Source organism: Podarcis cretensis, assembly GCF_951804945.1.
Source record: "Podarcis cretensis genome assembly, chromosome: 18".
Taxonomy (NCBI): Eukaryota; Metazoa; Chordata; class Lepidosauria; order Squamata; family Lacertidae; genus Podarcis; species Podarcis cretensis.
The window spans coordinates 14,415,946-14,442,774 of record NC_137188.1 but is presented as its reverse complement, the minus strand read 5'-3'; the positions used below and the strand labels follow the sequence as shown (position 1 = coordinate 14,442,774).

Genomic DNA, 26,829 nt, shown 5'->3' with positions numbered 1-26,829 from the left:
TACCCCAGGGAGGTCACTTCAGTGCTGCTAAGGCAGCAAAAACAAAATAGGAAGCAGACACACTGAGTTCCTGGTCTCTGCATTCGTAGCTGGCGCTGTGATTCTCCCACGGTTCGACTTCCCCTCTGGAGGTGAACTCCATTGCCTCCCAAGACAGGCCGAAGCCAAAGGCAGCTGAGTTAAATGTCCAATTTCCAGAGGCACAATGTCAGACTGCTGGTCCATTCTGCCCAGTTCTGTGTCTACACCGGCTGAGAGATGCTCTCCAGGGTTTCAGGAGTGTGGCAGGCCTCGTCTGCCTGCAGATTAAAATGCTTTAATGCGGCCTTCGTGAGCCCGCGAACGAAAAGCAGCACAGACACCTTTAAAAGGCAGCAACGGGAAGAAAAGCAGCAAATCAGGAGTTAAAAAGTTGTTTTCGTTGGAAGGGAAATGGCTGCCGTAGGGATGGCGCCACCTGGCGCCTTTCCACCGTAACATGGCTGGTCCGTAGCTTCTGACTTTGCTTGAGGTCGGAGCCCCACTTGGGCGAAAGATTCCTGGGGTTGGACTAGATGACCCTCGGGCCCCTTCCAATCCTACAATTCTGTGATGATTCTTCACAAGCCAGGTGATGGCATATTGCAGCAGTTCTCCAAGGGTGGGGCAGGAGAGCAAGAGGGGCAGGAAGATTCAATGACACACACACACACAAATATTCAAGTATTGCCTTTTTTCCTCCCCCCTCCCCTGAATTTTAAAGGTGCGGCTTATATTCGGACGTGGCTTATATTCGGGCCAATACATTATATTTAAAAATTCAGCATGGCTGTGAGCCAATTTTTATTCTGGGTGAGGCCCAGAAGGGGGGGGGGGTGAGTGAGTTCTGAGCTTGCGTTCCCTCACCTGTCCAGAAGGGGGAGCTGTCAGGCCACGCTCCTTCTTTCCAGGTGCCAAGCATCACAAGCGGGGATTTGGCCACTGCCCAGGTGCCCGCCTCCTTGGAGAGGTGGCAAGACAGGTGCCTGGGTCCTGTTCGCAGGCGGGAGGAGACTCCTTCAAGCAGCTGCTGTCCCTGCTTTCCCCCTCCAGGAGAACCGGGTTCGGCTGCCATGGCCGTGTGGGTCCTTTTGCTGCTGGTGGTCTCAGCTCAAGGTAGGGGGCTGGTGGGGGGCTGCAGAAGGACTGGGACCTGGCGCAGCATGGGCAGTGCCAGATTCACGTCTCAGCTCAACAAGCTCCAGCTTAGGGCCCCACTCTCTTGGGAGCCCCAACGTTTTTTAAAGGGGAACAAAACTGGATGTCCATTTCTGAAATATAAGATAAGAAACAAATGAAATAAAACCTACATCCAGCAACCGTGTTTTGTGTTGTGTCGGCTCCAAGGATGTGAGTCATGGGCCCCGCCTGCTCGCCAGCTCCCTCAAATATCCCTGCTTTGCTCCTTTCTATATATAGGGTGCCAACATTCTGCATGGACTGGTTGCAGGGCAAGATGTGCAAATGGCTTGAGATACCTCTGAGGTCCATCAATGACCATCTAGCATATATTCAACACAAACAAACAGCGACAATTTACGTAAATCCAGCTCTGCCCTTGGGGGTTCCCCAGCTGGTTCCCCCCACCCCTTTCCTTTGCGTCCAACTGGTTTGTGACATTTGGGGACCCACAACGGAGAACAGCTGCCCAGCCCTGTTGCGGTCTGAAACACAACTCCCGGCCTCGCCACCCGTCTTTGCCCCGTCCCTCTGGCAGAGAAGCAGGATGTGGGGAAGTAACCAAACAGACTGTGCCCACGAAGGTGGGGCAGCGCCACAATCTGATTCTGCCAGGTGTGTCGATTATTTGTGCCGCGCAGGTGGAGGAACAGCCCTCTGCTTGGCTGGTAGGGAAAGGCGAGGTCAGTTGTAGCAGGCGGCCCTCGAGAGCCTCGGCCAATATTTGCACCCGTTCCACCTTCATGGGCGTCAGAGCCACACCGGCACTGTGCCAGGAACAGTATTTTCATTTCCCTTTCTTTCTGTCTTACTGTACTCAAGGCGTATCACTGCCACGCTGCCTGCCTCTCTAACATAAGAGAACCCCCAGTTTGGGAGGCACTCTACCCAGGGCCAGATTTAGGCTGGGTTGGAGTGTCCAGCTGTTTCTCTTCTTTGAAAAAAATAAAGCAAGATTCTAGTCCTCATGATTCTGAATGAAAAAGGCTTAAGGGAATGTACCTCAGACCTTTTGCATTCAAGGCCAGCTGCTCTGCCTTGAATAGCGTAGGAAAGCTGTCTGGCCATTGGTCCACCTAGTCCCATACCGTCTGCACAGACTGACAGAGGCCCAGGAGTCCCAGGCAGGAGTCTCCCCCCAGCCTACCCGGAGATCCCCCTGGGGATTGAACAATGGGAGCTTTTGTCTGAAGGCTCAGCGGTAGGTGAGATGCTCTACCACTGAGCCTTCAGAAAAGCAGAGGTAGACTAGCTTGGGCCAGGGAGGTTCCATCGGGCCACCTTTAGCACTTCAGGGGGCTCTGCTGGATGACCCTTTGGGCTCCCAACGGTACACTTCGACGATTCACCCTCCGGTCTCTGCTTCTCAATTTGTATCGTATTATTTTATGCACTGTGGCTTGCCGTGGTTTTATTGATTGTAGTTTAGAAATTATTCATTGTAATTGTGAAGCGTGGATTTCTGTTTAATTTGTATACGCCAATGTTGTTATTCTTACACTATTCCAATGACTGCTGAATTTTACTTTATTTGATGCAGGTTGCTTATTTTAAAGCTATGTTTTATTCTCACGTTTTTGTATTGCATTTGATGGTTATAAGACGTCCATTCTTTGTTTCTTCAGCTTGCAAACTGCCTTGGGTATAGTAAGATAGAAAGATGGTATACAAATTAAAAGCGATGATGATGATTCCTTGAGCTGTGGAGGTTTGCTCCTTTCTGACTTCCCCTCCCGTCCTGTTGCAGTTGTCTCAGCCACCACACAGACCGCTCACAGCTCTTCAGCAGCAAGTCCCCTGGCCACCTCTGAACACCTAAGGACACCCAGTACCGGGGCGGAGGAAACCTATGCACCCCACAGAGAGATCAGCCCCACGGCATCAGAAGCACCCACAGAAGAGACCGTCTCTGCCAACCACACGACTCACCTGGGCTCCTCGCCTTCTCCCAGGCCCACTGAAAGCACCACCAGGGAGGGGGACAACGCGACAACTGCCACCCCACTCACAACCCCCCTGGCCAGCTCCAGGGAGCCACTGCTCACCAGCCGAGAGGCTGGATCCACCAGCCACAACTCCACCACAGGTGAGAGGCAGGTGAGGATGCCCTCTGGATCCGGGCAGCGTCCTGTGCCGTCTCGAGCAGCGATATTTTGCCTGTCCGGGATTGGGGGGCTAATAATCATGTTTTGTAGGGGATCGGATTGCAAGGGGTTGGACTGGATGACCCTCAGGGTCCCTTCCGCAGTTCTCTGATTCTGTTAGGATCTTCCTGTAGACAGCTTCTGTATCTTCCGAAGAAGGGGTTTTGGAATGAGGAGCGTTCACGATGGCTTGCACTAATAATAATAATAATATAGTTATACCCCACCCATCTGACTGGGTTTCCCCAGCCACTTTAGCAGATCCCAACAGAATATTAAAAGCACAATAAAACTTCAGACATTAGAAACTTCCCTGATGTCTTCTAATAGTCAGACAGTTGTTTATTTCCTTGACATCTGGTGGAAGGGCGTTCCACAGGGTGGGCACCACTACCAAGAAGGCCCTCTGCCTGGTTCCCTGTAACCTCACTTCTTGCATTGAGGGAACCACCAGAAGGCCCTTGGGAGAGGGACCCCGGTGTCCGGGGTGGAGATGCTCCTTCAGTGATACAGGAGTGAATTGTGCTGGGAAATGTCCTGGGAGCCAATGTAGGTCTTTCAGGACCAGTGTTATGTGGTCTTGGTGGTCACTTTTTATCCTGCCTTCCAAGCAGAGTATTAAAGGCACCTAAAAAAAGGCGTGCGTGTTTAGAGTCGCACCTTGTATTTGGAGAAAAAACAAAACTCCTACTCTGAATACAAAATAAAACCTGGAACGGACACAGGGTGAGAAGATTCAAAGAGTCTGACTGCAGCTGGATCAGGCCCAAGGGGGTCCCATCTAATCCAGTGACTCCTCACAATGACCCCCCTCAAAGAAGCCCCACAAGCAGGACCTGAGTGAATTTGAGCCACCAGTTGCTGTAGATTATGTGAAGGGTGCAGAAATTCGACAAGGTACAACTTTCCTTCCAGCACAGAGGTGAAGCGATGACAGGGCTGCACCGGCTGAATTCCTGCCTGCTCTGTATGGCTGGGAAGAGCACAGGAAAAGGAGCAGGAAGCGATGCGGGGGACAGGAACTGATTGCAGGTCTTCCTTGGTGATCCCTGGCAGCCGAGTAAGATTGTTTTCTATAAACACGGTCTTAACAGTGAGTCTGTAAGTGACACTGGAGGCCAGTTCTGGATCCACATGTCCTTCCACACTGGGGTTTCTGGGTGGGAGTTGATCCTGGTGAGGGTTTGCAAAGCGTGCCTTCCTCTTAGCACGTTTCTCCCTTGCGTCCTGAGTTCGAGTGTCTTCAAAGCCCAGGACACCTTTGGTCAAGGCTGTTCTCCAACTGGAGCGCTCGCAGGCCAGTCTTTCCCAGCTGTCAGTGTTTATACTACATTTTTCAAATTTTGCCTAGAGGCAGCCTTTGAACCTCTTTTGCTGACCACCAGCATTACTCATTCCATTTTTAAGTTCTAATAGAGTAGCTGCTTTGGAAGACAATCATCAGGTATCCGCAAAATATGACCAGCCCGACGAGGTTGTTGTTGAAGAATATTGCTTCAACACCGGTGACCACCAGGTGGCACTGTTGCCCCACAATTCTCCTCTCCTGTTGGATTTTCTTACTGATGATTTCTGAATTGGAGGGACCTCAAGGGTCATCCATTCCAACCTGCTGCAATGCAGAAATCTTTTGCCCAACGTAGGGCTCAAACCCACGACCCTGAGGTTAAGATGTGGCCCTCGGACTGCGAAAAGCTTGTTTCCAGGGCAAACGCTCTTGAGCTTCAAAGCCTTGTGTGTCTCCCCGACAGCTGAACCCGGCGAGGATGCGCCCATTTCCCAGAAGCCCGGCCTGGTGGCCATCATCTGCATCTTCGTGATCATCCTGCTCATTGGTGCTGTCGTGGTCCTGGTGAAATGTCACAAGGGGAGGGAGCCGGCCTTCCAGAAGCTGGACGAGGTCCCCATGGTGGGTAGACGCCTGGGATTTGGGGGGTGGCTGTGTGGGGAGGGAAAGTCCCCCCTAGTTCTGGAGCTGTGGTTAAAACTACGCTTCCCTCCTGGGCTGGAAAGGTTGAAAACCTTTGGCATCTCAACAGAATCTCATTGCAGCTTTCATTCCCCTCTCTGTTTTCTCTCTTTCTTCCCTGCAGGGCAAAGTCACAGAAGGTTCTCCGTTTGCCCATTTCCCTCCCAAGTAGCCTGGCTCCCCTTCCACCCCACTCCCCCCGAGGGCCTGCCCAAAGGAGGGCCACATCCTGCTGTCACTTAGCATGTGCAATAATAATAACAATAAAAGTTTCCAAATTCGTCCCCGTGACTTTCTTGGATGCCGGTTAATCTGTATGTGTTCAGAGCACAGAATCATATAGCCATAGAATCGTAGAAGGGACACCCCAGCGGTCATTCAGTCTGACCCCCCTACAATGCAGGAATCTCAGCTCAAGCATCCCTGACAGATGGCCATCCGACCTCTGCTTCAAAACCCTCAAGGAAGGAGAGTCCACCACTTTCCATCCCATGGTGTTGAGTTGGAATCTCCTCTCATGCAACTTGAAGCCACGGGTTTGAGTCCTGCCCTCCGGAAGCAGGAGAAAACAAGCATGTTCCCTCTTCCATGTGATGGCCCTTGAGAGATTTGAAGATGGCTCTCCTCGCTCTCCTCTTTCCCAGGCTAAACATACCCAGCTCCTTCAACGGTTCCTCATCAGGCTTGGCTTCCAGACTGGATAATCTTGGGACTTGGCTACATTCAATTATATCGTTAGGACTGTGTTATAGACATTTGACACCAGATGGCGCTGTTGAGCCATAATCTGTGTTTTCCTGTAACTTTTTTAAATGAGTATAAAGTGGACACAGTCAGAAATGGACACAGTCAGGGCCGGATTGAGGTTTGATGAGGCCCTCAGCTCCTGAAGGTAATGGGGCCCTTTATATGTCCAGCTGTCCTTTGTCAACAACAAATTGTTGCTGTTTTTTGGGTTGAATATATGCTATAGGGTCGTTTATGGACCTAATAGGCATCTAAAGCTATTTGCACATGCAGAATGTAGGCACCCTATATATAGAAAGGAGCAAACCAGGGATATTTTAGGGAGCAGGCAAGCAGATGGGGCCCATGACTTACATCAAACACGGTTGCTGGATGTAGGTTTTGTTTTATTGGTTTTCTATCTTATATTCTGGAAATGTACATCCAGGTTTTTTCCCCTTTAAATTTTTTGGGGCCCCCAAGAGAGTGGGGCCCTAAGCTAGAGCTTGAGCCATGTTTTCCTGTGATTTTTAAATGAGTATAAATCCAGCCCTACTCCCCCTCCTCTGCACACCTCCGCAGAGTTGGGCTAATAAGTAACGAGGCCTGAGAGTTAATTAGTCACCCTAATTGCTCAGCCTGCAGGTCTCCTTGGCAGGAGGAGCTCAACTGGCATAATAATAATAATAATAATAATAATAATAATAATAATAATAATCAGTGCTTCTATCTGGGGGGGGGGAGATGCAGGGGTATGCACGCATAGCCCTAAAATTTTTGTGAATCTTTGTACTTTTGTGCATTTACTGTATTTATTTCCCCCGATTTGAACTATAAAATGGTGATTTTCTTGAGTTAAAATGAGAGCACTCCTAAACATTTTTTTAAGATAAAAAGCACTAATAACAATAATAACAATAATTTTATTATTTTTATCCCGTCCCTCTGCCTGGGTTTCCCCAGCCTGTGGCTGACAGTGTCTTTCCACCAGCCTCGCAGAGGCAGAAATCTGAGTTTCCTGGCGCCTTCTAAACCCTGCGGAACAAAAAATAAATAAACCTGGACAAGATAAATGGCACCAGGCCAAAGGGTGTGTTTTGGGTGTTCCTCCGAAGAGGAGACTGGTTTTGCCCAGCTGGTTTTGGCAGCAGCGAGGCTGCTTTCAAAACTGGAGAGGGTTGCCCATCAACAGAGAATATGCTCAGAGGGTTAGCAGACAAAAGGAAAGCTTTCTTTCTTTCTTTCTTTCTTTCTTTCTTTCTTTCTTTCTTTCTTTCTTTACCGCCCAATACCCAAATGTCTCGGGGTAATTCACATAACATACCGAATAGAGAAAATAAAAACAAAAATAACACAAACTGCGGAACTCCCGGCTGCAGGAGGCAGGGATGGCTTTGGGCAAATTCAGGGAGGGCTATCGATGGCTGCTAGCTGCAATTATTAGCATTATTATTGCTTATTAAATCAATGCCTCACCCTTCGCTTGAGGGTCACAGGGTGGCTTACAGTATTAAAACAACCAGTGGAGCCCCTCTGTCGCCTAGGAGCACGCGCAGAGTGCCACGGTGATAAACCTGACCTCTAAGAATTCAGAAGGAATAAGAAATAACATGTTGGATCCCTTGTGGGGTGTTAAACCCAGGGAAGCCTGCCCCCTCTGACCGCCAAGACTTGGCAAATTTGTAACCGGAGTCACAAGGCTCCGGGTTAATTTCCCAACGCACCAAATTAATCATTTATTTCTTTTATTTTTTAAAAATGGTCTTGGAACGCAATTGGCAGGGAGTGGGGGTGAGGCCAGAGACCTTGGGTGATGGGCTCCCTTTTTGCTGGGAAAGGCTTAGGGGGGCCAAGAGCAGTGGCTGGATGGCTCAGTGGGTAGAGCACGAGGCTCTTGATCTCTGGGTTGTGGGTCACAGCCTCACGTGGGGCAGAAAGAGGGGGTTGGACTAGATGCCCCTTGGAGGTCCCACCCAAATCTACAATCCTATCCTAGTGTGATGTTGACGATGAGGATGGCAGTGGCACAAACCCCGGAGTCCTCCCCATTTCAGTTCTTCCAGTTGAACCTGTCATGGCCTTCCGCCGCTTCTCCTGCCAGGCTGGGACGCTTGCCAGGGCTCCCTGGGGAGGAGTGGGGTGGGGGCAGGGGGTGGGGAAGGGTGCTCCAAGGTGCCTACATGCCATGGGTGCTCCTCCCCGTTTCAGAAAAAGGGAGCCAGCCTCTGCTTGGATTGTTTTGCTTCCTTTTCAATCCTCTCCACCGAGCAAAGGAGGGAGAGCCTTTGTGTTGAAGTTTCCTGCAAGGTGAGGAGTCCGAGTTCGAGAAGCAAAAGAAGCGAGAGCGGCCTCCAAACTGTAAGTCCAAGAAATGCCCGAATCTGTTAAGAGAGAGGGGGTGTTTTCGACTCTGGGCATCAGATATTTAAAGCACACAAAAGGTGGCAAACAAGCTCTGTAACCAGCCTAAAAAGTTCAGGGTGGGGACACCCAGCAAGAAGTTTGGGGCATCTTATCCCTCTGTACATATTAATGCTTTACTTTGTATTCATTGAAGGCTATGCTGGTAATAATGACAATTAAATCTTCATTTGTCATCTGTTAAAAAAAAAAAAGGTGGCAAACATGGTATTCCATCAGTCCTGAAAGTGTTCCAAGCTAAACCTCTAGCACAGTTATTAAATGGGGCTCAGATTTCAACAGGCTCACCTTGGAGCTATGGAAGCTGTCCAATCAAATTTATATCCAGATGGGCAGGGTAATAATAATAATAATAATAATATTCTTAAGGCCAATTTTCTCTGTCCCGCCCTGGGTCCCAAACGCATTATTGTGCCTAGAGGCTAATCTTCCCTCTGTAGAATTACAGATCCGGCGTAGGACATTTGGCTTTGCCTAAACTCACATCCCCCCGGTCTAATATCCCTAGTGCTGCAAGGTCACAAGAGCGCCTGGTCTAAAATGGCCCATCAAAAACTTCACTCTTGTGGTTTATCAGCATGACATCTGCTCACTTTGGGTTTTAGTAAAGCAAACAGTCTAATTTGTCAGCGCCTAAATGATCTCGAGTGTCAGAACAACTTGGCCACAATCAGGAAATTTTCATTCTAGACAGATAGTCGATACAGGCATTATGATTGAAAACAAAGTTCGGCGGTCAGTGCTTTTAACCCAGCTCTGATTGAAAACTTAAGTTGTGAGCTTTCTGGATCAACCCTGAAGATAGATTTTCTCATTTTCTTTCCCCCTCTTTGCCGGAACCGGCTCACTCCAAGGTTTTGCCACCATGCGCCGAAGCCGGACGACGGTGTCCTTTCTGAGTATGGAGGTAAGGAAAAATAATGCGCGGGAGATCCCTGTTTAGGGAAGCTTTTAATGTTTAATAGGTTATTGTATTTTAGTGTTTTGTTGGAAGCCGCCCAGAGTGGCTGGGGAAACCCAGCCAGATGGGCGGGGTATAAAATAGTAGTAGTAGTAGTAGTAGTTGTAGGCGGTTGGAGGTTGGATGGCGGCTAACAGATTGAGGTTGAATCCTGACAAGACAGAAGTACTGTTTTTGGGGGACAGGAGGCGGGCAGGTGTGGAGGATTCCCTGGTCCTGAATGGGGTAACTGTGCCCCTGAAGGACCAGGTGCGCAGCCTGGGAGTCATTTTGGACTCACAGCTGTCCATGGAGGCGCAGGTTAACTCTGTGTCCAGGGCAGCTGTCCACCAGCTCCATCTGGTACGCAGGCTGAGACCCTACCTTCCCGCGGACTGTCTCGCCAGAGTGGTGCATGCTCTGGTTATCTCACGCTTGGACTACTGCAACGCGCTCTACGTGGGGCTACCTTTGAAGGTGACCCGGAAACTGCAATTAATCCAGAATGCGGCAGCTAGACTGGTGACTGGGAGTGGCCACTGGGACCACATAACACCGGTTCTGAGAGATCTGCACTGGCTCCCAGTACGTTTCCGAGCACGATTCAAAGTGTTGGTGCTGACCTTTAAAGCCCTAAACGGCCTCGGTCCTGTATACCTGAAGGAGCATCTCCACCCCCATCGTTCAGCCCGGACACTGAGATCCAGCGCCGAGGGCCTTCTGGCGGTTCCCTCACTGCGAGAAGTGAGGCTACAGGGAACCAGACAGAGGGCCTTCTCGGTAGTGGCGCCCAACCTGTGGAACGCCCTCCCATCAGATGTCAAAGAGATAAAGAATTACCTGTCATTCAGAAGACATCTTAAGGCAGCCCTGTTCAGGGAAGTTTTTAATATGTAATGCTGTATTGTTTTTAACACTGATTGGGAGCCGCCCAGAGTGGCTGGGGAAACTCAGCCAGATGGGCGGGGTATAAATAATAAATTATTATTATTATTATTATTATTATTATTATTATTATTATTAGTAATAATAATAATAATAATAATAATAATAATAATAATAATAATGTGTCTGTGGGTGCAGGTTGGTGAGTGCCCAGTCAGGAGGGCAACAGCCAGTATTTGGGGTGAGGTTGCAGTTAATATCAGGTTACCATATTTTTTTTCAATAATTCCGGCGGCACTTTTGAACTTCCTACTAAAGAGATGGATTTTGTCAGGGGACTGATTTGTAAATCCGGAGACTGTCCCCGGGAAACGGGGGCATCTGGTAACCTTAGGTTAATAAGTCCACATCCAAAGTTTGGGACCCCTTCCAATCTTGCTCAAATCCCAAAGCACCTTCCATGCTCTCCCCTCTTCTTTGCAAGAGGGTCTTGTCAATAAAATCTGCCCTTCTTCCCTTCTGGGGGACCCAAGAGCCCATCTAGAGTCCTTATGTAGGTTCTCCATTGGTAGGAGAGAATAACAGAGGCCAAGCAGAGAATATTGAGAAGCCAAGCAGTTTGCAAGCCTGATCTTTCTTGAACTGTTGCAACAGGGTCCCCACTCCCCACACGCAGGAGGGAGGAGGAACCCAGAACAATGGGGTGCAAGCTCTTAAATAGACTCCTGAAATTGCCCCCCTTGTAGCCCAGGGGTGCACAAACGTTTTCCAAAGAGGGCCAGATTTGACGGAGTGAACATGCGTCAGGGCCAAGCAAAGCTTTTTTTAGGATTGAAGTTCTTGAGTTCTTTTTGCAATTCTACCCCACAGTTGTTGAGCTTTCTTTAGGATTTAACCCCAGGGCTGTTATGCTGTTGAGCTTTTTTTAGCATTGAAGTTGTTGAGCTTTTTTTTTTTGCAATGCTGAGCTTTTTGGGGGGATTTTACCCCAGGACACATACTGCCACGGGGGCCGCATTTAATCGACCGGTGGGCCGGATTAGGCCCCTGAAATGGACTTTGGACATGTCTGCTGTAGCCCATGACTCCCCCCAAAAAACATCATCCATACATCCCAGAGGGAGGCAGGTCTACAGCAGAAATCCTGTCTGCCAGGATACCTGTTGCTGGATTTACCTGGAGAGCCTGGCCCTCCTTTTGTGATGATCAATTCTTAATTTCTGAGTCCAGGTCTCAGGCTCCCCCTCTTCCCCTTCAGGCAGGATTGGGGAGCAGGGAGACAAGGGGGGAGTTTTTTCCCCTTTCCATCCAAACTGCAGAGGAATAGTTGAGGTCCCCGAAAGAGTCCAAAGGGCTTCAGGATTGCTCTCCTGTACAGTTTCAAACATGTGGTTTATATACTTATGTATGTGTCTGCCTGGTACGTTTATGAACATTTATTTTATGCCTTAGACCTTATAATTCTCATAACTTTAGTTATGCTTCTTAAGCAGTCCTTGAGCATCACCTGAGTTGCAGCTTGCTGGTCATTTTCTGACAGGAAATTTTTCTCCTTTTAATCAAATAACTCCAGTACTTTATGAAACTGGTTGTTCTGTGTCTCTGGGTACGTTTCTGTGAGGGTTTTAACTTCGTTCAAATTTCAAAATGAAAAGATTCAAGGATGTTAATGTTCAAGTTAAATTTTATAAGAACTATGGTTTGGAAAACCGTTAAAAGGATACGCATTGAAATTCAACCAAGGGGAAGCGAGGAAATCACTTAACAATGTTAATAAGTGTAATTTTTAATAAGGTTATGATTTATGTTTGTTTGTTTTATTTGTTTCTTTGTTGTATCATTTTCTCTGCTTCAACTTTAGCCACTTCCAATCTTAGTCTCCTGATCTCTCATTCAGGGTGAGGATTTTCCTCAGATGCAGCAGCTCTGCACTGGGTCATCCCGAGTCTCTTTGGCTTGGCGCTTGCTGGTCATTTTCTGACAGGAAATTTTCCTCCTTTTAATCAAATAACTCCAGTACTTTATGAAACTGGCTGTTCTGTGTCTCTGGGTCCGTTTCTGTGAGGGCTTTCCCTTCGTATCATGGCGCTGCCACCAATGAATGTTAATAATACCTTAGACCTTCTAATTCTCATAACATTAGTTATGCTTTTTAAGTAGTCCTTGAGCATCACCTGAGTTGCAGCATCGCTCAGCCGGCACAAAAAGAGTTTGTTCTCTTTCGTTTTTGGTGCAGGTTGCAGAACTTTCCCGCCTGGCCTTTTCCCTCCCTTTCTCTGCTTTTTGCCTCAGCAAAATGGCAGCAGTTCTCAATTCCGATTCTGGAGTTTCCCACCTTCCTCCCTTCCACAATGGCTGCCTGGCTGCCCAGACCGGCCGGTTTTGGGGAGTCTGTGGCCCAGAGAAGCCAAAACCGCTTCTCCCTCCCCTGCTCGGTTCCAACGTTTGATTTTCCTCAAGGATGTCCAAAAGAAAAAAGGAACATAGATAGTGTTATTACTAAGACGAAGAAAACTTTTGCTCAGTTTCCAAAGGAGAGAGCAGCATTAGAAGAGATGGGTCAAGTTGCAAAGGCTTGGGAATATTGCGACGGCCCTTTTCCCCTTGGCGCCATTGGGCCCGTTGTCTCACTTCAAAATGGAGCGCCTGCCTCACAGAACACAACTTCTGCTCAACTTGATGTTTTTCTTTCTCTGCTTCAACTTTAGCCACTTCCAATCTTAGTCTCCTCATCTCTCATTCAGGGTGAGGATTTTCCTCAGATGCAGCAGCTCTGCACTGGGTCATCCCGAGTCTCTTTGGCTTGGCGCTTGCTGGTCATTTTCTGACAGGAAATTTTCCTCCTTTTAATCAAATAAATCTAGTACTTTATGAAACTGGCTGTTCTGTGTCTCTGGCTCCGTTTCTGTGTGGGTTTTCCCTTCGTATCACGGCGCTGCCCCCAATGAATATGCAACGGCCTCTCACTTCAAAACAGAGCGCCCACTTCCACCAATTCCCTCAAACTACCTCAGATTACTACCTTGTAGGGACTTGTGTGAGGTAAAACTTAACAATTAGGAGTCTCAGGCAGGATTTGTTCAAAAGAACAAGAACGGTTTTCTTTGAGAAGGAAGTCTATGACACGGGGGGATAAAACTTTGGAGACTTCAGCTGACAATGTTCTTTCCCTTCAAGGTTGACTCCGTTGTTTGGCACTCAATCCTTTGGCTCTTTCTGTCAGTTCCTCCTGAGGGAGCCAAGAGATCTCCGCTTTGGGAGGCTTCTCTTTCTAGAAGAATCTCTCCCCTCCGGACTGGAAGGAGGAGACCCAAGGAGACGGACTCTTGCCACCTTCTCCTTCTCCTCTTTCCGCCTCAGCCTCCCAGCCAATTCCTGGCCTAATTCCTCTTATTAGGAGAATTGTAAGGTCTGAGATATAAAATACAGTGGTACCTTGGGTTAAGAACTTAATTCGTTCCGGAGGTCCGTTCTTAACCTGAAACCGTTCTTAACCTGAGGTACCACTTTAGCTAATGGAGTCTCCCGCTGCCACTGGCACACAATTTCTGTTTTCATCCTGAGGTAAAGTTCTTAACCTGAAGCACTATTTCTGGGTTAGCAGAGTCTGTAACCCGAAGTGTTTGTAACCCGAGGTACCTCTGTAAATGTACCAGGCAAACACATACATAAATAAATATACAAGTCGCATGTCTGAAACAGTACAGGAAAAAAGTCCTGAAACCATTTTGTCTCTCCCCAATTGACCTCAAATGTTTCTTATTCTTATCTTAAATGTGCCCTGAAGGCAGGATTTGTGAGCAAAGAGACAATGGGGAGGTTTTTTCCTTCCCTCCCTCCTTGCAGAGAAACATTTGGTCAGTTTGGGAGAGTCAAAATGGATTCAGGACTGTCTTCCTGTACTGTTTCAGACATGGCGCTTATATAGTTCTGTATGTGTTTGCCTTGTAAATTTATGAACACCAAATTTATATATCGGAGACCTTAAATTCTTATAACAAGGGGAAGGAATTATGGCTCTGCTTTTAGTCCTGTTGGAAGAATTCCCGGTAGGATAAGTGGCTCAGTTGAATTTAGCAGCCAGAGGGGAAGGGTCTCCAGGCTGCAAAAACCCTCGTGCAAATCTTTCCACCAGGCGAGAGTGGCCCCAATCCCAGGAACGGCTTTGACTGGCCGGCTGAAGCAGGAGAGGGGAGCCGAGGGGGCTCAGACCCTCGGGGAGTTAGGGGTTTCCCTTGCATGTGAAGACCTCACTTCCCGGGGTGGAGATGCTCCTTCAGGTCTACTGGGCCATTTAGGGCTTTCAAGGTCAGCACCAACACTTAGAATTGTGCTCGGAAACGTCCTGGGAGCCAATGGAGGTTTTTCAGGACCGGTGTTACCGGTATATGGTCTTGGCGGCCGCTCCTAGTCCCCAGTCTGGCTGCCACATTCTGGATTAGTTGCAGTTTCTTCCAAGGCAGCCCCATGGAGAGTGCATGGCAGTGGCCCAGGCATGTTCAAAGTCCGTTTCGGGGGCCTGATCCGGCCTGCCCGTCGGTTTAATCCGTCTCCTGTGGCAGTTTATTTCCTGGGGCAAAATCCTAAAAAAAACTTAACAGCTTCAATCCTAAAAGAAGCTCAGCAACTCCAACCCTGAAAAAAAGCTCAAATCCTTAAAAAAGGTCAACAACCCGCGGCTCTTCACTTCATGCAATCTGGCCACTGCAGTAATCCAAGCAGGAGATAGCAGGAGGGGGGGTGTCCAGTGGTCAAGAAGGCAATTTCTGCCTGTGCCGTGGGGTGAAGTGAGGGGCAGGTGGGGCTCGTCCCCCCGGGAAAGGAGAAGAATAGAAGAAGAAGAGTTTGGATTTGATATCCCACTTTATCACTCCCCTTCAGGAGTCTCCAAGCGGCTCAGATTCTCCTTTCCCTGTGAGTTGAGTGGGGCTGAGAGACTTCAGAGAAGGGTGACTAGTCCAAGGTCACCCAGCAGCTGCATGCGGAGGAGCGGAGACTCGAACCCGGTTCCCCAGATTACGAGTCCACCGTCTTAACCGCTACACCCCACTGGCTCTCAGGAGCCCATCTGGGAGAAGGGAAACTCTGAGCCTAAACCTAAATCTTTGGGGGGAGAGGAAAAGCCTCTGCAAATCCTGAGCGGAGTCTTCCTCCTCCCGCCCTCAGTCACGGCAGGCAGGCCCTGGCTTGCCCTCCAGGTGCTGGGCAATGGGTGCCCCTTCTCTCCGGGTTCCTTGGCAACGGGTCACGCTTCTTGGCCTCTTTGTCAGTTAGCGGCGGAGGACCGGTGAAGAAAACAAGCAGGAATTCCCCCTCCTCCTGGGCTCTTCTTGGCCTCTTGGCATGCCAGCTGCAGTGCCCACCAGGGCTGGCAGGTCCTTGGCTCCAAGATTCAGCTCATGCAATGCCAAGCAGGCAATGATGCCCATCTCCGGGTCCAAATGTGTGTTTTTTGAATACACAATTCAAAGGGTTGGGGCTTTAAAGCCCTAAATGACCTCGGTCCAGTTGACCTGAAGGAGCGTTTCCAGCCCGGACACTGGGGTCCATCTCCCAAGGGCCTTCTGGCGCACCTTCAGTGCGAGAAGCGAGGTTACAGGGAACCAGGCAGAGGGCCTTCTCGGTGTGGTGCCCGCCCTATGGAATGCCCTCCCATCAGATGTCAAGGAAATAAGCAACTATCTGACTTTTAGAAGACATCTGAAGGCAGCCTTGTTTAGGGAAGTTTTTAATGTTTGAGGTTTTCTTCTGCTTTTAAATATTATGTTGGGGTATAAAAAATAAATTATTATTATTATTATTATTATTATTATTATTATTATTATTATTATTAGGCAGGCTTTGCAAAGCTCTTTTTCTTTTTTTAAAGACACCCTGATTGATTCTTGTTCTCTCTGCTGGTTTTAAATGTTCTCCTGTTTGAGATTTGCCTTTAATTTTACTTTATACAGTATAACTGGTTTTTTCTAGCTGTGGTGCTTCACTGGCCTAGAAACGGTACAGGCCTTAAGCGATATATTGTATTAATTATAATAACAGTTTGACCGTGGGGCGCACTCCCTCAAGGGGGTGGACGCTCTCCTTCACTGGAAGGTTTCTAGCAGAGGTCAGATGGCCACCTGTCAGGGACTCTTCTGCATTGTGTGTGGGGGGGGTTAGGGTTAGGGTTCCCCAGGCTGACGCTTGGCCCAAATCTCTTAATGTGTGCCCGGATATTGGGGAGGGGGATTTGAACCCACAACCCACTTCCTCCAGCTCCCTTCCACCCTTCCTGGAGGCCAGGTCTGGCAGGTGCTCTCAGGCGGAAATGATTGGCAGCCGAGCCGTGAGAGAGAGAGTGGTCATGCCTGCCTGTAAGTGGCAATTAACCCTCCTGCGGCACTAATTGGCACCCCAGGGCAACCGTCAGAGAGAGAGAAAGAGAAAAAGCAGCTTGTTGGCAAGGAATCAGAAAAACAGGTGCTCCCTCTGTGCGTGTTTGTTCCTTAGCTGAGCCTTTTCCCAGGTGCAGAGGGGGAGTTTGGCTGATAAACTCCCACAAGAAGAGGTCAGCTTCCGGTTTAAATGGGCACTAAGAACCACAAGGACTAGGAGCTTGTTTTCTTTTGAAGGGGAAGTCCAGAGCTTTGCATGTAGAAGCTCCCAGGGTTCGATCCCCAGTATCTCCAGTCCCCGAACCCTGGATTGCTGCTGTCACACTGAGCTAGAGGAGCCAAATCATAGAATCGTGGAAAGTTGGAAAGGGACCCTTTGGGTCATCTAGTCCAACCCTCTGCAACACGGGAACATGCAGCTGCCCCCAACAGGGACTGAACCTGCAACCTTGGCGTTGTCAGCATACTCTAAGCAACTGAGCTGTCCAGACTGACTGTTGGGCCCCTTCCTCCCCTCCTGTTTTATTTGGCATCATGAGGACTGACACTCTTGCTTTGCCTTCAGAGGAAGAACAAGATCTTACTGCTTTTGTTCCCCCTTCCTTTCCTTTTTCTAAAATGGCTCGCCTTGCTTTTTCTTTGGAGCGATGTCATATGGAAGCAATAATAAATATGGAGGCGAGGGGATGAATTTTTTAAGCCTTTGCTGGAGGCTAATGCTTGCAGTTAATGGATGCTATCCATAGATGGAGCTAGGAGATGGATCAAACTCAGCGCCTCTTCAATCAACCCACCCGCCCTCTCCCTCCCGCCCTCCCTCCCTAAGAGTCATCCTCGAAAAGTCTTTTCAGGGTGACAGTGATCCAGTAGTCATAAGGACATCCAAAGACCACCTTTTTCTTCTTCTTCTTCTTCTTCCTCCTCCTCCTCCTCTTCTTCTTCTTCTTCTTCTTCTTCTTCTTCTTCTTCTTCTTCTTCCTCTTCTTCTTTCCCTTGTAGCCAAGTAAGATTGTCTTCCATAAACACGGTTTTAACAGCGAGTCTATGAATGTGGAGGCCAATTCTGGATCTCCACGTCCTTCCACAGTGGGGACATTGGTTTCCAGGCAGGAGTTGATCATAGTGAGCATTTGCCAAGCGCGCCTTCCTCTTAGCACGTTTCTCCCTTGCGTCCTGAGTTCGAGTGTCTTCAAAGCCCAGGACACCTTTGGTCAAGGCTGTTCTCCAACTGGAGCGCTCGCAGGCCAATCTTTCCCAGTTGTCAGTGTTTATACTACATTTTTTTAAAGATTTGCCTTGAGAGAGTCTTTAAACCTCTTTTGCTGACCACCAGCATTATGCTTTCCATTTTTAAGTTCAGAATAGAGGAGTTGCTTTGAAAGACGATAGTCCGGCATCCACACAGCATGACCAGTCCAATGAAGTTGATGTTGAAGAATCATCGCTTTGACACTGGTGATCTTTGCTTCTTCCAGTAAACTGGCATTAGTTCGCCTGTCTTCCCAAGTGATGTGTACAATTTTTCGCCCCCCCCAGCCTGTCACGTCCTTTACATATATTGCCACTCCCTTCCTGTTTTGTCTGTTTGATCTATTCCTTTTGAATAGTTTGTGCTCCTCCATTTCTACATTTCAGTCATGAGTCTCATCCCACTAGGTTTCAGTTACCCCTGTTAAATCGTATTTGTCATCCTGTATTAAGAGCTCCAATTCTTCTCACTTGTTCCCAATACTCTGTGCATTAGTATAGAGACAAGTGAAACCACAGAATCACAAGACTGTAGAGTTGGAAGGGACCTTGAAGGCCATCTAGTTCAACCCCCTGCAATGCAGGAATCCTATCCCACAGCTGTTCCTGGGTGAGGTCAAGTATAATCTGGGGCAGGAAGAACCAGATGTGCAAATATAGGATGGGGGACACATGGCTTACTAGCAGGACATGTGAAAAGGATTTAGGGGTCTTGGTGGACCACAAGCTGAATATGTCAACTGAGTGATGCAGCAGCAAAAAAAGTGAATGTTATTCTAGGCAGCCACATGCACTGACCCAGAAGTCATTCCCTCCAGCTGCTTCCTCCTTGTAGTTTCCTACCCCTTAGCAGGTTTCACTGCTGCAGCTTCCAGTGTTCGCATTTAATCCAGACCTTTGTTGAGGACTAGAATCTTACTTTTGTTTTATTTAGTCCCTTATGCCTTTTATTGAGAGCTGTAGTGTGTCATTCCAACTCGGCTTCCTGTTTCTGATAGCAGGGCACACAAGCAACAGCGTTCCCTTGTGGTTCATCCCTTCATAGCTGGTGTTCACAGGTAGACTGCCTCTGAACCTGGGGGTTCTCTTTATTTTAGAAAGACGGGCAATGTGGCAGCCGGGCGAGGAAAGGGCGCCTCCCCAAATGGTTTGAGCACCCTGCTGACTCCCCCCTCTCTTTTCTCCCCCTCCAGAGATCCCGAGAGCAGCTGGACTTGGGCCCCGGCATCGGAGCTCTCCCAGGGAACGCCGTCAAGCGCCGTTTCTCAGGGACGCTGTTGCTGCCGCCCCTCGTCTCCCGGCATGTGGCAGGCACTGACCTCAGCCGTGCCCCGGAGACAGAACACGGAAGGGTTGTTTTCACCATCGAGGAGACACCCCCAGCCAGCACCGAAGGCACCAGCGTTATGAGGTAAGAGGTAGAGTTTTTCCCAGATGGTGTCGAGAAGGAAAGACCCAGGGCATGTCGCGGGCTGTCAAATCTGCACGGTTTTTGGTGGCTTCTGAGCCTGCACAGAGTTTGGAGCTAAGAACTGCCTCTCGCCTCCCTCTTTTTGGATAGAGTCTCCATTCGATGCCGAGATCAAACTCGTACAGCCAGCATCCTCTGGGGTGGAGGGGGGGTGGCAGGTAGAGTCCCTCGAGGGCCAGATAGCAAGCCTGGGGGGCCACATCTGTCCTCTCCCCCGGCCTGGGGCTCACAGGCCCTGCAGCTCTGTTTACCTCTTAGATAGGAGAGGAAAGAAAAGATGAGGAAGATTGCCAATTTCCTTTCCCTGCTCAGGCTCCTGTGCATTTTTCACAGCTCTGTAGCCGTCATAAATCTAGGGACCCCCCCCCCCCCGCCCCTGTTTGCCTTGGCGATAAAAGTGATTTGGACGGCAACATTTCTGCCTGCGAGTCCCCCTTCCCCGCATGATCCACCAGAGGCAGGAGGAAGAATTGGAGCAGTCAAACCACTTTATTGCTCGTCTCGGTAATAATTAAGCTGTTGCAGAAATTGACTGGCTGATTGATTGAATTTCCTTTGCTTTTCCACTGCAAGGCACAAAACCGGCTTCTGTGGGAAGGAGGAGGAGGGGTGGGCAATCGTTTTGGGCAGATTAAATGTCCATCCTGGTTTAAAGACGTGCTTGTGTAAAAAGTTTCCTGCCTGGTTGGAAGTTCAATTTCTGGCAGCATCTCTGGGTAGGGCTTAGACACCTCCACCCACCGCCTGAAACTCTGGAGAGCAGCTGCTTCCCTTCAGTGTAGCCAGTGCTGAGCTAAGTCTGATTCTGTATTAAAATCAGAACACTGAGGACTAGAATCTTGCTTTATCCTTAGGGGAAGGAACATAGCCAAGTTCCTGTATGGCTCAATTCTAGACGGCATCTTTATATGGGGCCGGGAAAAAGGACTCCTCTCTCACACCCCCTGGAGAGCTGCTGCCAGCCTGTGCAGGCATCATTGAGCTTGAGGGGCCAAAGGCCTGGCTTAGCATCAAGGTCCTTTCTGTTGGTGTTTTTACAGCGTCTCTCCCACCTCCCCTTTATACGCCATTCGTCAAAGGGAAGGAGCCGCTGGAGGGCGTTTCGATCGCTGCTTTTTCATTTCTGCCGGTTGCAAAAATAGTTTAGGGGTGTTTGTGTGCGTCTTCACATTTATTTCTCCCCCAGTTTGTTTGTTTGTTTGTTTGTTTTTAAATTGATTTTTATTTGTTTTTCAGACAAATAGTAAAAACACAACAGAACAAACAAAAGAAAAGCAAAAAACAAACAAGGCACACAAAACAATTAAACCCATGTAACTTCAAATTCGTCATTTCATACTCTTCTTTCTTTTGACTTCCCCATCCCTCCCCATCCCTGCATCCTTGTTTAATGATTCTTTAGCAACCCTTAAGTCCATTGTCTTAATTCCCTTTCATAAAGTTTCCTTTAGTTTTTTAGTTACTGCTGCAATTCTTTACCTCTTACCCCCTGACATCTTAACATTCCTCAATTTTACAATTGTTTTTAAGATATATTTTAAATTTCTTCCAGTCCTCTTCCACTGTCTCTTTCCCCTGGTCACGGATTCTGCCCGTCATCTCGGCCAGTCCCATAAAGTCGATCACCTTTGTTTGCTATTCTTCCAGAGTAGGTAGTTCTTGCATCTTCCAATACTTTGCCAGTAGAATTCTTGCTGCTGTAGTGGCATACATAAAGAAAATCCTATCCTTCCTTAACACCACTTGGCCCACCATGCCCAAGAGAAAAGCCTCTGGTTTCTTAGGAAAAGTCCACCTAAGGACCTTCTTAATTTCATTATAGATCATTTCCCAGAAAGCTTTAACCTTTGGGCAGGTCCACCAAAGGTGGTAGAAGGTGCCTTCAGTCTCATTACATTTCCAACACTTATTATTAGGCAAGTGGTAAATTTTTGCAAGCTTGACTGGGGTCATGTACCACCGATAGATCATTTTCATAATATTTTCTTTTAAAGCATTACATGCAGTAAATTTGATACCGGTGGTCCATAACTGTTCCCAGTCAGCAAACATAATATCATGACCAATATCTTGTGCCCATTTAATCATTGCTGATTTCACCGTTTCATCCTGTGTATTCCATTTCAACAGCAAGTTATACATTTTTGATAAGTTCTTAGTATTGGGTTCCAACAATTCTGTTTCTAGTTTTGACCTCTCTTTCTGAAATCCTATTTTCCTGTCCTGTTTAAATGTCTCATTTATCCATTTATCTCCCCCAGTTTGAATGGGGACAGCTCCCCAAGGAATAAAGCAGCCGTGTCTGCATTTGCCTGGCATTTCTTGGTGGCGCTTGAAATGAGAACGGGCTGGTGGTCCATGGAAGGGTGACTCAGCTGGCAGCAGCAGGGGCTCCCCCAAAAGGGAAACGGGCAGAGGGGGCACCATGGAATTGCAGAGTTGGAAGCAGTCCAAATCCCTGAGTCTCCCAGGTCTGAATCCGACCCTCTAACCACTACACCACACAGTCTGGCCAGCCACCCTGCTAACATCCACCACAACCTGCTCCCTGCAGTGGGAGGAGAGAGAGGCGCCCCAGAAGCAGCTGGCGCCCTTCATTGCAGGCCCAGAGCACACAGGACTCCTCTTGGTAACCCCCTTCGGGGTTGGGCTGGACCCTCGGGATTCCTCGGGGCTGCGGCATGGCCCTCCGGCTCTCTTCCAGCTCTGAATCCAAGAAGAGCCGGCTGGGAAACAAGCAGGGCCAGAGCGCGCCCTTTCTCGTCTCGTGGGCGCCTCTGGTCGGAGCCCTGGGTGAGCCGCTTGGGGGGGGGGGCGGGGAGGAGAGGAGAGGAGAGGAGAGGAGAGGGCTGTCAGCAGCGCGGCTCCCTCCCTCCCTCCCCAGAAATCTCGCTCGATATAAGGGAGCGCGCGGCGGCGGCGGCGTCTGGAGCGCGCGGGGCGAAGCAGCCGGGCTGCCCGGAGAAAGTTTGCCGCCTGGCGCTCTGGGCGTCTGGCTGGGGCTTCAGCACCGCGCCATGGCGGACAGCGCCTCCCGCCTGGCCCGGGAGCTGAGCCGCCAAGGCGCCGGGCTGGCCAAGCCGCCCAAGCACCTGTGGCGCCAGCCGCGCACCCACATCCGCATCAAGCAGCGCTTCCACTCCGACACCGAGCGGGACCGCCAGGCCCGCGCCTCCCTCCGCCCGGCCCTCCACAACCCCAGGATGTCCTGGCCCTCCTCGCTCCACCGCCGGTAAGAGCCTCCCTCCCCGCCCGAATGGCAGACTTGGAAGGGACCCGCAGAGGCAGCTAGTCCACCCCTGCAGCTGGACTGCGGAGCAACCACACCGGGGGGGGGGGGAGATGGGTGTTAATTTGCCCACGAGGCCCCTGCGCTGGAGCCGCGCGCGTAAGGATCCGCTTTCTTGCCCGCCCTCCGGAGACCTCCGTATGCCCTGAGGCCCCAGAGAAGCGCCCTCGGGGTGGATCGCGGAGAGGGGGCGCTGGGGGTCTGGAGGGGCGAGAGAGGACTTCTCCTTTGCGGGAAGTACCTTGTGGAGGGAGGGGCGCAGCAAGGGGCAAGCAGAGCGCGTCCGGAATTTGGAGAGGAGCCTCCTGGGCGCCCTGAGGCTCTCTGGATGACGGCTCTTCGGGGTGGCTGGGCGACCTGCGAGGGGCGGGGGAATTAGACGTGGCTGCTTATTTTGTAGAGGGGGGGGTCCGTCTCCTTCCCCCAAGGCGAGGCGTGGGGCCCCTCTAAGAACCTGTGTGCGCTCTGGCGCTCCACGGACGCATCGCCTCTCCTCTCTGAAGCTGCCCTTTGCGCTGAGTAGGGAATGGGGGGGGTGCCTACATTTGGTGTGTTTCTTTGGGGGGGGGGCGGGATCTCGCACTATAGGAGAAGCTTCGGAGCTGCGCGCATCCCGCATTGGAGAGGGTCTCTGCGCGCGCGCCCTGGATTTAGGATTGGGGAGAGCACAAAAACATGACTCAATTAAGAGTTGAGGGCAGCGTCACGTTCCTTCTCGGCTAAAACGCGCTGCGTGTTGGGGTTTTTTTTTTTTTTGCGGGTGGGGGTTCTTTGGTTGGCGACCCTCTGCGCTGGTCCAGTGAGGGGAGGTAGGGGCTGGCATGGAGATTTTAGGGCTCCGAAGCCACCCTAATTTTGGAGAGACCGGGGCGTGGTCAGCAGAGCTTCTACCGGGTGTCTGAGAAGGGTCTTGGTGGTGGGTGCGGTCCGGGCGTGGACCAGGGGGGCCAGGGGGGCGCCTGGCCAGGATGCGGGGTGGTCTCTGTCGCAAACCCCTCTCTATGGATATCTGACCCAAATGGGCATTTTCGGCCCGTGAAGGAAGTTCGCTGGTCCTCGCTTCATCCTCCCCCCTCTAAGCAGGCTGGGGGGGGGGAGATCTCCATGGCAGAGCATCTTAAGAGCCACGGAGCTGTTGCCCTTGCCCTCAAAACGATGCAATCTTCTAGTCCTCCTGATTCTGGTTTCAGCAGCAAGCCGCTTCATTCCCAGCCAGACCACTGGTCCGGGTGGGAGCTCTCATCCCTATCTGGAGATTCAGCCTGGAAATCTTTTGGGTGGTGCAAAACAGGCGTTTCATTGCTGAGCTATGGAGCTCCTCTAATGATATAGCAAGATCCTAGTCCTCATGGCGCAGAATAGTTCCACCCTCCATGGGACAGCCACTGCCTCTCAGCCTAACCTACCTTGCGGGGGGTGGGTTTTGTGGGGATTAAATGAGGAGTGGGAGATGTCTAGATATATTGCTGGATAAGTGTTTAATGGTTTTTGTATTTCTATAAAAACCAATAAAAAGGTTTTTTTTTTAAAAAAAAGTGAGGCATGGGAGGAGAACCATGTACTGTACGCTGCCCGGAGCTCCTTGGAGGAAAAGGTGGGGTAGAAACACAATAATATAAGACAAATTCATGGCGCTGCACCTCTTTGCCCCTGACCAGCGACTGCGTTGGGGTGGCTGAGAGTTAGGAGCATCGGAAGAGCAGATCATCTGTTCATCTAGCTTAGTGTTGTCTACTCTGACCGGCAGCAGCCCTTTTCAGACAGGGAGTCTTTTCCTGGTCCTGCCTGGAGACACCAAGGATTGAACCCTGGGACCCTTTTGCGTGCAAATGAAGTGCTCTGCCCACTGAGCCTGCTTCTGCCAACACCTCCCTGTGACTTTGCCGCCTCCGTGCCCTGAAGGGTGGGCCTGGGAAGTCCGAGATGAGCTGCCCTCCATTTATTCTCTTTCCGCTCATTTCCTCGAGGTCCTCCAGGTGCAATTTGCCAGCCTGGATGTTCCAATCCGACCGGGAGAGAGAAAGTAAAAGAGAATAATGAGGTTGGTTTCTGCAGCGGCTTTTGTGCGGAAGAGAACAAAGCCAGTCTCTCTCCCTCGTCTTCTTTTGCCAGATGGAATTGTCTGTGCAGGGACGGGGAAATAGAAGAAGCAGGAGATGGTTCAGAAATGCTTGCATTTATATGACTCAGAATAAGGCAGCTTCTCATACCTCCCTTTCAACCAGAACCTTCATTCAGGAGCCTTAGAAAAAAGAAGCCTCCAGAGGCAGGGGCAGTCTACCTGCTTTGTGCTCTCTCTTTTTTTGCTCAGAGTTAAGGGAACATTGCAGCTGCCTGGTCTGCTAAGGCAGCAAGTCGCTGTCCTCTTAAAGTGGGCAAGAAAGCGTGTCCTTTTTGGGGAGGGTGATGGGTGCAGACTTCTGGGTTTCACGAGCTGCGAGGCCTCATGCAGAGCCATGGAAACCCTATGAGGTTCTGTCAGGAACTGGTCTGTTTGCCGATCAATCTGCCCCACCGCTATTTTTTCACCCCCGCATTGCCACGTTCTTCCTCCTGTTCGCCACCATCTGTGCCGCCGGCGACATTTGCCTGCCAAGAATCCCATCCTCAAGGCGCTTCTGTTGAACCCTGACTTGCAGCTGCTCTTAGCTGGGTCCTGAGTGCTTCCTTGCTGCGTACCCAGAAGAAGTCCCCTCACCCCACCCAGCGTCTCCTTTTGGCACTGGCGACGCCACAGATGGCAGCACATTCCGCGTTTTATTTCTGGGAATAAAACCTTCAGCCCTGGATTGAGAGGCCCAGCGTGTGGCGTTTCTTTTCCAAGAGTCATTTTGGAAAGAGTTTGCCCTGGGGCACTCAGGACAGGGCAGGGACTAGCATGCTGGTTGAATCATTTCTTTCTTTCATCTAAAACCTCTCTTTTGGCCTCTGTCTTTTTCCCCTGTGTGGATTAAAGCTGAGCTCAGTGGAGCCTCCCCTGGGCAGGGCTGTTAACCACTGAAGATCAGATGTCAGGGACACACAGACACACACAAAGGGAATCAGATGGCCCTGATCCAGCACGCCTCTGCTTGTGTCTTCTGGGTAAACTGGGTTTTACAACTGGGCACTCCCACCAACAGCACTCTCTTGCCAAAGAGGGTGCCCGTTGTGCCTGTTGTGCCTCTGTGCAACCCAGCAACCTCTTTCCACTGAGAGCGGCTGTGGAGCAAGCCACCCGCTAGAGAGGATGCTGTCTGGTGCCGGCACCATGAGAGCAGGTGGTACCCGTGGAACAGGAACTCCCGGGGAAAGACAGAGGGGCGGCATGCTCAACAAGATTCTGCGATGCCCTGAAAGCCCTGGGACTCTCTTTGCCCTAAAGCGCAACGTCCCCAAAAGGCTGGCTGATGGATCCATGCTTTGCCAAACTACAGAGTACAGAGCAGATGGTCTCTATGGCAGTCTCAGTCCCTTCCCAAACCGAAGCCTGTCTATTTTTAATACCAAAGTCTGAGATGATTGATGGGGAGGAGAAGAGCGAGAGGTTTGTGTGTTTGTGTTTGTGTGTGTCACATGTACACTCGCACACCATCGCAGCAGAGCAAATTTTGTCTCGGAACAGAGTGCCACCTGCCATCTGAAACCCCAACGAGGACAAACCTTGCAACGAGCTTTGCGCTGAATATATTCACAGAGGGGAAATGAAGGCTCATTTTGAAAAGAGTTGAATGGGGCAGGTTCTCGAGGCGGTGAGAATGGCAGCGGCAAACGATGGCAAACAGACTTCAACGAAGAGCTTTGTGCTGTTATAGATTTGGCCCCCCCAAAACCCTAGAAATTAATAAATTGCATAGGATTTGGATAATTTGGGATGTGAAGGGAGAAATTTTGCTTCAGAGGAATTTTGCTTGGCCCTAGGCAAAAACTTTTGCTTGGCCCTTGGGACGTGGGTAGCGCTGTGGGTTAAACCACAGAGCCTAGGACTTGCCGATCAGAAGGTCGGCAGTTCAAATCCCCATGATGGGGTGAGCTCCCATTGCTCGGTCCCTGCTTCTGCCAACCTAGCAGTTCGAAATCACATCAAAATGCAAGTAGATAAATAGGTACCACTCCGGCAGGAAGGTAAACGGCGTTTCCGTGCACTGCTCTGGTTCGCCAGAAGCGGCTTAGTCCTGCTGGCCAC

General features: G+C 50.0%; 2 protein-coding genes across 2 annotated transcripts in view; both read left to right on the top strand.

The window, feature by feature from the left end:
* The first annotated feature begins 725 nt into the window (after positions 1-725).
* CIST1 (colon, intestine and stomach enriched 1) lies at positions 726-5,590 on the top strand. Its single transcript, XM_079961014.1, has 4 exons — positions 726-1,134; positions 2,945-3,283; positions 5,093-5,250; positions 5,435-5,590. The coding sequence occupies exons 1-4, from the start codon at positions 1,092-1,094 to the stop codon at positions 5,480-5,482; spliced, it is 588 nt and encodes a 195-aa protein (XP_079817140.1). The 5' UTR covers positions 726-1,091; the 3' UTR covers positions 5,483-5,590.
* A 3,713-nt stretch (positions 5,591-9,303) lies between these two features.
* Positions 9,304-26,829, top strand: part of LOC307206982 (3',5'-cyclic-AMP phosphodiesterase 4C-like) — a 51,997-nt gene continuing 34,471 nt past the window's right edge. Inside the window, exons 1-2 of the mRNA XM_079960549.1 lie at positions 9,304-9,364; positions 19,098-19,315. Of these exons, the coding sequence (XP_079816675.1) occupies positions 9,323-9,364; positions 19,098-19,315 (260 nt within the window). The 5' untranslated portion in view covers positions 9,304-9,322. The remainder of the gene's footprint in view (positions 9,365-19,097; positions 19,316-26,829) is intronic.